Source organism: Drosophila tropicalis, unplaced genomic scaffold (assembly GCF_018151085.1).
Source record: "Drosophila tropicalis isolate 14030-0801.00 unplaced genomic scaffold, ASM1815108v1 contig_593, whole genome shotgun sequence".
Classification (NCBI taxonomy): domain Eukaryota; kingdom Metazoa; phylum Arthropoda; class Insecta; order Diptera; family Drosophilidae; genus Drosophila; species Drosophila tropicalis.
Genome location: NW_027173070.1, coordinates 19654163 through 19665417, shown reverse-complemented (window position 1 = coordinate 19665417; position 11255 = coordinate 19654163). Strand labels below are relative to the sequence as shown.

At 35.9% G+C, this 11255-nt stretch overlaps 2 protein-coding genes across 2 annotated transcripts; both read right to left on the bottom strand.

Moving 5' to 3' along the window:
• Positions 1 to 7: 7 nt before the first annotated feature.
• On the bottom strand, positions 8 to 5709 carry conu (Rho GTPase-activating protein conundrum). Its single transcript, XM_068288537.1, has 9 exons — positions 5391 to 5709; positions 2744 to 2995; positions 2608 to 2675; positions 2367 to 2537; positions 2215 to 2303; positions 1883 to 2155; positions 1238 to 1817; positions 640 to 1158; positions 8 to 567 (listed from the first exon to the last, which is right to left on the bottom strand). Exons 2-9 carry the CDS (start codon positions 2874 to 2876, stop codon positions 376 to 378), a joined length of 2025 nt encoding a protein of 674 aa, XP_068144638.1. The 5' UTR covers positions 2877 to 2995; positions 5391 to 5709; the 3' UTR covers positions 8 to 375.
• An 881-nt stretch (positions 5710 to 6590) lies between these two features.
• On the bottom strand, positions 6591 to 11110 carry Atf6 (bZIP_ATF6 domain-containing protein ATf6). Its single transcript, XM_068288535.1, has 3 exons — positions 10995 to 11110; positions 8979 to 10270; positions 6591 to 8530 (listed from the first exon to the last, which is right to left on the bottom strand). Exons 1-3 carry the CDS (start codon positions 11017 to 11019, stop codon positions 7082 to 7084), a joined length of 2766 nt encoding a protein of 921 aa, XP_068144636.1. The 5' UTR covers positions 11020 to 11110; the 3' UTR covers positions 6591 to 7081.
• Positions 11111 to 11255: the final 145 nt, after the last annotated feature.

Here is an 11255-nt window from a genome sequence, read left to right as displayed (position 1 = left end):
ATATAAATTTTAATTGTATGTCTCTCTTTATTTGTGATCCAAATTTTAATTTTCAATATAAAAAAAATTAACGTTAAAACCAGTAACTAAACCTAAATATAACAAAAAAATTTTGACTTTTGATTTGTGTGTTTTCATTTTCATTCAATATGCACCTTTAACGAAACAATCGTACTCTTAGGAATATGTTAAACACGATTTCTTTTTTTTTTTTTTTTTTTGTAATATTTTTAACTAAAGCTTTTTCAAATGTGTGCTTTTTTGGAACAGAACTAATATTAATATAAACTTAAAGATATATATTTAAATTCAAAAATAATAGGCACCATTTACAATCCGAATTCGAACAGGTAACGCATTCGGCTTTTATATATCTTAGATAACAAAACGATGCACATGACTTGGGTTAATGGACTGATGTGGCTCACAATTCACTCCGGTATCATTGTTTGGGGCATCACGCTTACTGGGATTCTCGTTCGCATTCGGATTTGTCGGTACTGGATAGACTAATGATGGTATTGATATTGGTATTGGATTGTGACGTCGGTGCAATCCTCGTTTTCCCTGCAACAAGAAATACAAAACACGTTGGTAAAATTGAAAAAAAAATACTATTAAAATTCGGCGAGACCATACCATTCGCGCCTTATTGAAACGCGATTCCTTAATGAAATTATTCGGTACCAGAAAAAGATTCTCGCCTCGAGATATTAACATGTTAGTCAAGCGACAGCATTGCGCAGCCATTTTCACCTGCTCCTCAATACTATTCTTATCCATTGGATGTATGTATCGTGGTGGGAAGAATGATGGGGCGATTATGGTAGATACATTATGCAAATTCATCTTATTTATGTCTTTCAAATCAATTATATGATTGAGAAATCGCAGAAGGGAACGCAATGTGTTTCGATTTTCGTGTGGCAGCATTTGACATACAATCGACAGCGCGCGTGTTTGATCTGCAGCCGGAAGCTTGTGGCATTGATAGAAAAGCTGTATTAGTTCATTCGTAAGCAATGGTTGAGGAAGTTCACGTAGCCAGCGCTTAAGCAGTGCGCTGAGTTCATGAACTGTTGCAGTTCCGAGAAGATGTGCCACCTTCTCTGGCTTTTGATAAAAGCTTGATTCTAATTCGTTGTAAAGTATTTCAGTCTGCCAGCATAAGTAAAACACAAAAATGTTAATATTTGTAGCAAGTGAATTGCAGTGTTAATGCCAGTGATAAGCTTACCTTTTGTTTGTGCCCAGCAACACGTAAGATTCCCTCTTCCCTGGCACCGCGTTTCATCAATTCGGCAAGCAGCTCCTCAAGAAACCGTGGGACTAGCGTGGAATCTTTTCCGGTTACCTGCTGATCTCGACGTATGAGTGCGTTTAGAGATACACCAAATAGACTACCCTCTTCTTTGCGACGACGTTTAAAAGGTTTTCGTTTGTCCAGTGACACTTGATTGCGATCAAAGATCGTGGCCAGCTCAAGCCAGAAAATTGGCTGTAGACGTTTCAAATCGGTTTCGTTTATTGTATCAATGTCGGAGAAACACACGAGCGAAATATCGCCACCATCCAGTGTGTCTACGCCATTCTGACTAGATGTTGTCTCACGACACATACTTTCAAAGCTAACACCATCGCGTGACAGAGGAGAGTTTTGAAGACTCTGAGATTGAGAGTCTATATGCATTTTGTTAAGTATCTTTTCGGGCGAACCAGAGGTGTGAGCCGAATTTGAAAGGCATTCGTCACTAGAGTCGCTGGATGAAGTATTATTTTCACTTTGCGAGTCCTGCATCAGCTGTCCCCGTGCGCGTCTACATGAGAAATTAGATTAGAATTAATTATATTGATACAGAAATTACGACTATGATAAACTCACCCGACGGAACAGGATGGATCTGAGCCAGAACGATTGCGCGGTGCATGTAGAGTACCAATTCGCGAAAATCCAAGAAGTTCAATACCATCGGCCGAATACATGGGCAGATCGCAACGTACATGCGATCCCCGAAATATGTCCGTCGATGTGGAACTCTTTAATGGAGCGCTAGGTGTCCTACGAAGTTTTTGTTTCAAGTGCTTTCCAAGCGTGGTGTGTGTACCAGCATTATCATTGCCGTTGCTGTTATCAAAAATGCTGACAAAGCTGGGTCTGAGAATATAAATTCATTAGTCAATCGACTTCTTCAGCTACTGGAAACTCAAACCTACATAGAAGCATTGCCCCAAACTTCGTCTCCGTGTATGGAATCCAAGGAATCTGGCGTAGCACTTCGCGAACGCGTTCCCGTGCTTGATTCCTATTGGAGATTGGAAAATATTAAACAATGATTTTTAGTTTCTCATCGAATATTTTCACTTACATCAAAGTCTCGAAAGACATCGCGTATATCTGGTTTCCGCTTGAATCGACTCTTTGTGCGTCCTCTGACTGTTTGATTGAGAGCTCGTACACGATGCTTGATTACTTCGGCATGGGGCTTCGATAGTGTAGCCAGCACAGGTTCCAGATCAGTTGCACGCAGCTCAAATCCCTGTATTACAATTTTTTTGATTAAGAATTTCGTCAGAATTTATGTTTTTGTATTCCAAATATGGACTCACTTGCTCAAACGGCTTGGTTAATTCTGGATATCCGGCGGCAACCAGCCATTCGGCCTCCATCTCACCATCTAAAGATATAAATTTTTTTCAGCTTGTAAATAACGATAAGCTTCATAAATCAAATAGTTTAACTGACCTTCATAATGTATTTCCGGCTCATTGCTTGTAGAATTCGTTTGCAGTAAGTATTCGTTAAGGAATTCCGTATAGTCTTGATCGGATGTATTATCCAGCGATGTGTTGCTGTTCATTTTACTGCTGCTAATCATATTGCCGTCTGCTTATTAGGGATATATGGCATACTGTTTTGAAATGACAATCGTCGAAAAGTGTGGATATATATGTAGATATGAAACGGCTTTCTATAGCATTGAATGCCGCAGCATGGCTAGAATAATAAAAAACAATTTGAATTATGCTTAAGATGTTATACAGAAGTGGCCTAAATCTGATTGAGGATGCCTACTACTTAAGTTTAATCAAGGTCTTAAGTGGGCATATAAATAATGATTAATTGTTGCGTTTGATGGATTCTCACCCACATATGAACATATCTGCAAATGATTGTATACGCTGGGCTGGATCGGTTGACACTCAATAATGAAATGCATTAAAGCCTAATAAGCCATATTGACCAATCAATCGGAATATCAATTGATATTTTGAAGTCATATAATTTTGATAAAAATTCAATAAATCGATAAATACCACGTTTGATCATCGGAAGCCATTAAGATAAATAATGGAAACTAAATGTGCTCATATGTATGTATGTACATACATATGTACATGGATGTGTAATCAAACGATTTTGAAACAAAGTTTGTGGAAAATATATAAAAAAAACCTTTGTTCTTTGGGTAAAGGTGAATCATCCCCAGTCATGGCCTGGATTTCCAAAAAAAAAAAGAGATAAATATAAAATTGGGAAACTTTGTATATATTATATCCTTCTTCTACATTGACAATAATAAGTTTAATCTCTTGGTGTACAATTAATCAGTAACTAAGTAACTAGCTAACTAAACAATCTATTTCTATGCCTCCTACACTTGTTGTTTTGCTCACCTATACACAATATTTGATTAAGGGAGCGAGTGGCTCAGGTAGTTAATGTGGGACAAGGCGCAATATCAGTTTTTTTTTTAAGATTACATCGATCGAGGTGTGTTTGTAGACTTATCCCCTACGTACCAACCGACCGACCATAGGTTCATTTTTTATTGTGCATTTTTAAGTATGTAAATAATGCAATAGAAGTGTACATTTATCAATCAGCAAATATGTAGTAGCAAACTGGTTGTTGTTCCTCATGCATGTGTGTGTCCATATTTGAGTAGATTTATAGCAAACATACATACATACATACATACATACATACATATGTATATACTATATATAAGTATATTTATCTGTTCAGAAATTACGACGTTTCTATAACATACAATTTCAACGAGAAACCGAAGCAGGAGAAGAAGAAGAAAATACTAATTATTCTTCTAATGATTTGTATGCTTTTTGCGTCTGTAAATTCACAAAATCAGCACACTTTCGAGTTGAAATTAAAGTCAAAGTATTCAAGGCAAGTGACTGTGACTCTGTGACTCGCCCCTGCACAATATGCACTGTGGGTCATGGTCAACTAATTGTTGGTCGAAATATGTTAATAGTAATAAACGAGTTAATGTGTTTCATTCAAAAATATTTTAATAAAGAGCTTTTTTATTAACTATGGTAGACAAATTAGAGCAATGCTCTTATTTAAATATCAATACGTATAACTTTCGTTATAACTTTAAACAATAAATTGACATATTTTGAATTCCAATTGATACTATTATTTAAAAAAAATTTCTTGTAAGGTCTACTTCAATTATTCGACTATTATAATTTTTAAAGAGAGTTCCATTCCAATCTTTTTAATTCCACTCCACCATTAATTCTCAACTTTTCAATTTGGAATTTTGTCGTTAAAATTCAGTTTTATGGACCACAGTGCAATGGTATGGAAGTGAATTGATCGAGAAGAGAAGAGAGAGTCGGAGTCACAACACAACCGTAAACATCAGATTGTACCACACACACACACACACGCACATATACATACATAACATGAATACGATTGTGTTTTAACATTAATATATGTATATGTGCATTTACAAATACATACATACATATATATACATGTACAATTGCTGAGTGTGACACTCTTAAAGTGTCATACATACTGATACAAAACAGGCGTAACCCCGCCCCTTCCAGTATGAATTTTAATTTAAGCATACATATGTATGTACAAAAAATTTAGTGCAAAAAAAAAGAAATTAATGAATTAATTGGCAAATCGCGATCTAAACACAGAAAATTAATATTTCCCAACAGAGACTCACACACACCCATTTGTATGAATGTACATACATATGTACCATACATGATCATTTACACTTTTACTTCTTATGCACGTTTTAAGTTGCGGATTAGATTGCATCGCATACATACACAACTGCAATTATTAACACATTAATATGTTTGCATTTTGTTGTTTTATTAGAAAATTAGCACTGCGTAGGTATGTATTTCCCTTTATGTATATGCATATACATACAAACACATACACATAGAGGCGAGCATTTAAAAATACATATGTATGTATGTATGTACATACATACATATATTAATAAAAAGTATAAGCCACAATCGAAACTTCCCAACCACACAGCCTTGCATGCATGAAGACTCATTACATATAGAGTGGTATATAGGTAGAATTGTAAAAAACTCACCAATCTTGGTTTTCAACAGGTGTACTATATATATACACTTGCAACTTATTAGTAATACACGCACACACACACACACACACACACTCACTCACTCACACATACACACACTCGATCACTTCTTATAAGATATTTTAACTGCCTTTTGCTTTTAACTATCTTGCACACATAAGTTGTGTTTCTTCTTTTTCTCATTAATTTTTTAAGACTTAAAAAGGTGTGTGGTTTTTGTTATTTTCTTTTTTAATAAACAAATTATTATCTATTCGCGAAACAGCAACGCGTCGTCTTTTCTCGTCTTTTTCTCAATCGAGACTGTTAAAAATTGCTGTTAAAAATGTTAACAGATCATGTTAACTTCGTTTCTTCACTACACACACACACACACACTCACACGCACACAAAGAGACTTATACAGCCATAGATATAAATCCAGGCGTGTCTGTGTACAATGCGTTGGCAAAATCAGGTTTGCACTAAGCCACAGGTGTACATACATACATATACATACATATGCGCACAAGCTATTCAGGCAGACAAAAATTTCAACAACGTTTTAAACTAATCCAAACTATTTAAAACAATTTAGGTGTGGCAACTCCAAATAGTTAACCGTTAACTTGATGCCTATGTATGTACATACATACATATATCTGCTAAGCGATCGCTGTTGAAAAATGGAATTCGTTTCGTTTGTTTAAAAATAAATACTTGTCCAAAATATTACTAACTTAAGAGAAAATCTCAAAGGTTCTTTCTTATCCTTATCTATTTTTATCAATAAGTAAACGATGGATAATATTTCGTATACTCTAACAGTTAACGGCATGTACAAAATAATAAATCCATTTGTTTCACCAAAAACCACTTAATTTAGTTCGCGCTTTACTTTAGTTCATATACATAAATACAATTTTCATTTTGTCCTTAATATCTTTGCATTACATTTAAAAAAAAATAATGTATACAATTAAATATATATATTTGTATATACATATTTATGTATGTACGTACATACATACATATGTATGTATGTATGTGCATTCGTGTATGCACCCACATTCCTAATCAGTACGATGGGTCATGTCCGCTGATAAGAAAACATTCACTTGGCTTCTTCTTAGTTCATCCATGACAGATATATGTGCATACATACATATGTACATACTCCATTTATCTTCTAACACAATAACAACAATATAATTTTTGTAGGGGAATATTTCTAAAGGCTTTATTCAAAAATGCTGGAAAAGTGTTTGATAACAATTTGAAAACGCTTCAAAAAACAAAAAAGGTCAAGAGTTGGCCAATTATTTAGAAATTGCACGTGGCGTCAACAAAACCGCCATTAATCAGGTTTTGTTAGACTCAAAATCAGAAATATAGAAACACGAAATTGCAATCTGATTTCTGTTTACTTTTTATAAAGTATCTAGATACCAGATTTGATAAGATTTAAAAAAATATTTTACAATATAAATGAATAATTTGAACTACAACTAGATTATGCCAATAAAAACATATAAAGGTATATATATGTATATATACATGAAAAAATGTTATCTTAAACTTGGGCATGCCATGTAAATAAAACTTTTCTTTAACATAAAGGGAGGGGTGAGTTATATATTGCAAGTGCCAAAAGTGTGAAGGGCTACTAGAAATTATTCAAACCAAATTCCTGGCAATACCCTTTAAGGGTTTTGTTTGAATTGAACAGTTTCGCGTTTTTGGTCATTAAAGCTGGCTGAAGCAGGCCCTTTAATGCTGCTGCTACTATTATTGATCATACTGCTGTTGAATTTAACTAAGCGAGGCTTCTCCTGCGATGCTGCAGCTGCGGCCTGATTTTTGGGGCCCATCATAAAGAAAGTACGCACGCGAGGCTTCTCATATTTCTTGGGCAGTTTGTCAAACAGCTTATTATTGTCTGTTTCGTTGAACGCCGTTGAACTCTCCTCTGTTTGCGTGAATCTTGTCATGTTTGGCTGATGCCATTTTGAAAAATTCGACCGTAGCTGTGGCGGTATCATATGGGATTTCAACTCCAGCTCTTTTGTGTTGAACACCTCACAGTCGACCTGCATAAGCATAATGTCCCCGCTGGGTGTGTGATCTCCCGTTGGGAGCAGCAGCGACATTTTTGGCCGTTTACCTTTGTTGTAACTAGAGGCCGGTAGCATTATGTGATCCATATTAAATGAAAGCACATACAATGTATCGTCTTGACGTTTAATGACATTAAATAGTGGAATGTTTTTAGTTTTATTGTTGAATGTTTCACCACTTCTATTGGTTTCCATTGTTTCTTTTTCCTTGTTGCCTTTTTCCATATCCGTTGAGTAATCGCTGTATTCCATATATCTCTTCCGTTTGCCTTGATGTCGTTCGATATCTGGTTTAAATTCCAGATAATCTCTTGATAATTTAAAGCCGTGTGGATTGTGTTTATCCGGTTCATTGCCAAAGTTTGAATTCATGCTCAAGTTAAAGTAATCGTTTCCGTTAGCCCATTTTTTTAAATTGTCCGCAATTCGTGTGTATTCGGTTTGATTTCCAATAGAATTTGATTTACTACAATTGCCATTGCATTTCGGTACCGTAGGATACACTAAAGGCGGTGGTTGGGTTATTGCATTATTATTTAAATTGTTTTTGATGCTATAGTTCTTCGATCCTTGGTCATTTATGGTATTACTGCGTTTAGTCGGATGCAGAAAATGTAGAGGTGGCACCACCAATTCGTCTAGTTGACGTTTGCTTCGATTTAAATTTTCATTGTATTCCTCTTCGGTTTCAACCCAAAGCAATCGCCGACCTGTTGATGATACCTCCGGCGCAATGGTTTCCTGCAGTACGCCATCCTCCTCCATCAATTGGTTGTTTAGATACGACTGAAAGTTGCCCGCATTAAGGGTGACCATAAAGGCCATTGCAAAAAGGACTGCCACATTCTTCTTCACTGTGGTGGCATTCATTCGATGGCTGGAGCACCTTGGTTTTGGTGCAATTTTCACATGTTCTTGCTGTTCAACTTTAACGGCTGCATTCAAGGAATTGAGTACAAATTCGCTGGCGTTTCCATTGCGGCATCTGCAGGTCCTTGCAAAAGCAACAAGTTGATTTCGCAGCGTTCCATTTTCCTGTAGTAAACAAAATCAAGCACTATATTATAATGACTGTTCTTAAAAAATTGAAATACAACATTAGCAAACTTATTTAAATACACATCAGACTAATTTAGACTGATTTTAGTTTCGTCTTCGCCAATATACAAATTATTTATAAGCCTTACCAGTGATGGATGGGGGACTGTGAATTTGTGGTATTTTGCCCCGTAAAGTATGCAATAAGAGTCGAAAAAATTGATTTTTAAAATTTTAGAATGTCGGGTGGATAAAATAAAATCCTTAATTCAAGCATTGGTTAAAGACAATCATAAAATTGCAAGACATTTAAATTAACGAGTTTTTGAATACAATTAATACCTGTCCCTTGCATACTTTAGGGGGCAAACTTCACTCATTTCACACATTACATCTATTTGTAGTTTGTGGAAGGGATATACTATTCAAGCCGATTTTAACTTACCCCTTTCAGCGTGTAGTTCTCCTTTTCAAGCTTATTAATTTGACTCTCCAAGGACACTACGTATTCCTTCTTCTTTTTACGTGATAGTGAGGCAGATTCCCGATTTTTTATCATACGCTGCTGTTTCTTGTACATCTTTTCATCGATCATGCCTTTAAACCTTTTATTGGAGTTAGTTGTTGTTGCTGCTGGCAAAGGGATAGTATTTACTCGCCCAATGTTGGGCAGAGGTGTTGCCGATTCATGAGTCTTGATAATACGAGCCGACTGATCTACTGAGCTAGATGTTCCAATTATTTTGCCATTAAAATTCTTCATGACGATTTTAGGGGCATGTGTGTTGACAGAGCCATCAATTTTAGCCCCCTTAGCGCTATTTGAGTTCATCTTTTGCAACAATGCCTTGTAGTCCTGAGCCGATAAGAATATGGTTTTTGGCTTAGCGCTACTCGACGCCGTTGATGCTTCAACTGATATCGGTTTGGAATTTGAATTGGATTTTTGGGCTTTAAATTGGGATTGGGCTGATACATTGATACAGCCAGCAGCAGCCGAAGCAGGTAGGACGGTGGATACTGGGATCAGTTTAGCTGTCTTTGAGGATAAGCATATATTATTTTTCGGATTTGTTTGCTGAGCATTCGTTGTGATAGTTTTGGGTAAAACTGATGCAGAGTCCGCGGTCAAAAGTATGGGTTTGTTAATTAAAATGCTTGATTCTTGATGGTTTTGCTGCAGAGGTCTAAATTGAGTGTGATGTGTAGCCGACTCAATGTCTATGTAATCAAGAGATTTAATTTGAGGAGTATCCGAGATATCACTGTGGACTCCACTTGTTGAGCTACCAGTCGAGCTACCGGTGGAACTGCTATAGCTTCCAGTAGGAGATGGAGTATTACGCTCTTGTTTAAAGTCCTCCAGCAGACTATCGCAGGCCAATTTGTTGTTGTCATCATTGAGAAAGTTAAGAAAATCATCGAAATTCTCTGGACCCTCGCCAGATGATGTTGACGAAGTGCGTTCTACCGTCGATGTGGGAGAGGAAAATGGCGACATTCCATCGAGGCTGAAATCCAAGTCATGATTTGTTGTCGGCAACGACGTTTGATACAAATCGGGAAAAAAATGTTTACTCTGCTGGAGCACAGAAGCCTGCTGTGGTGGTTGTGGTATAAACGTATTTAAGTCCAACGAAGAATCTAAATTCGATACTGTAGAATCAATTAATTCATCCAAGGCATTACTGGTAATTCCATAATCATTCTGGGAATCCACCAATAATGATAAATCATCTGTAAAATAAGATTTTAATGGTTAATTCGGTTAGATTAATCTCTTGCCAAATCTTCACACGGCTGATGACTCATTCATACAGACGGTAAATTATATTCAATGCTCAGACTAATAAGCATGTTTTGAAGCCCTTTCTACACAAATATTTCTCTCTCTCTCTCTCCCTCTCTTTATAACACCATGTTGTTTTTGTTTTCAATCGTCACAAGTATTATTACCCTATAGTTGCGTTATCTTTTTAGGTAGAAGCTGATAAAGAACAATCATAACAGTTCCATTAAGTTAAAAGGTTTTTAGTTACCTTTTACATTTGAACTACTTTTTGGCTAAAGTGAAAGGATTCCATACAAATGCATTACAAACATAACATCCATATGTAGGCGGCCCACATACACATATACATACATACATATTTGTATCTGTATATGAAATGGAAAGGTGGCTTTGATCGGCTTTTTATTACCTTGAGTTTTACCTTTACCTAGTTTTATTAACTAGCATTTGCAAAAGCGAAAAATTTGGGCAAATATTTTTGCACATACATACATACACACGTTTGTACGCATTTCATTCATACATACATACATACATACATAGATGCGTTTTGACAGAATGATCCAGGCGTATGCATGAGTGTGGGTAAATGTGCATGCAAGGCGATTTATAAATATGTATATACACAAAACACGCAATTTTTCAACGGAGAACTTGACTCATACTTACTATAAAAACAATCGTCTATGTCCATTTTATCGTTTTATTCATTATTCAGTTACAAATTCAAAAATATCCTATCCCATTGTAGCGTATCATCCTATTTGTCGACGAAAGCAAAAAAACTAGTGATGATAAGATTGTTGTAATAGAACGATTACTGCAAACGATTAATCGCAAAAGTAAAACGTACAGCCCTATGCACAGGTTCCATTCCTATAAAAGTGTTAGGAATGGAACTTGTGCAATAACTGAAAACTTTCATTTCAA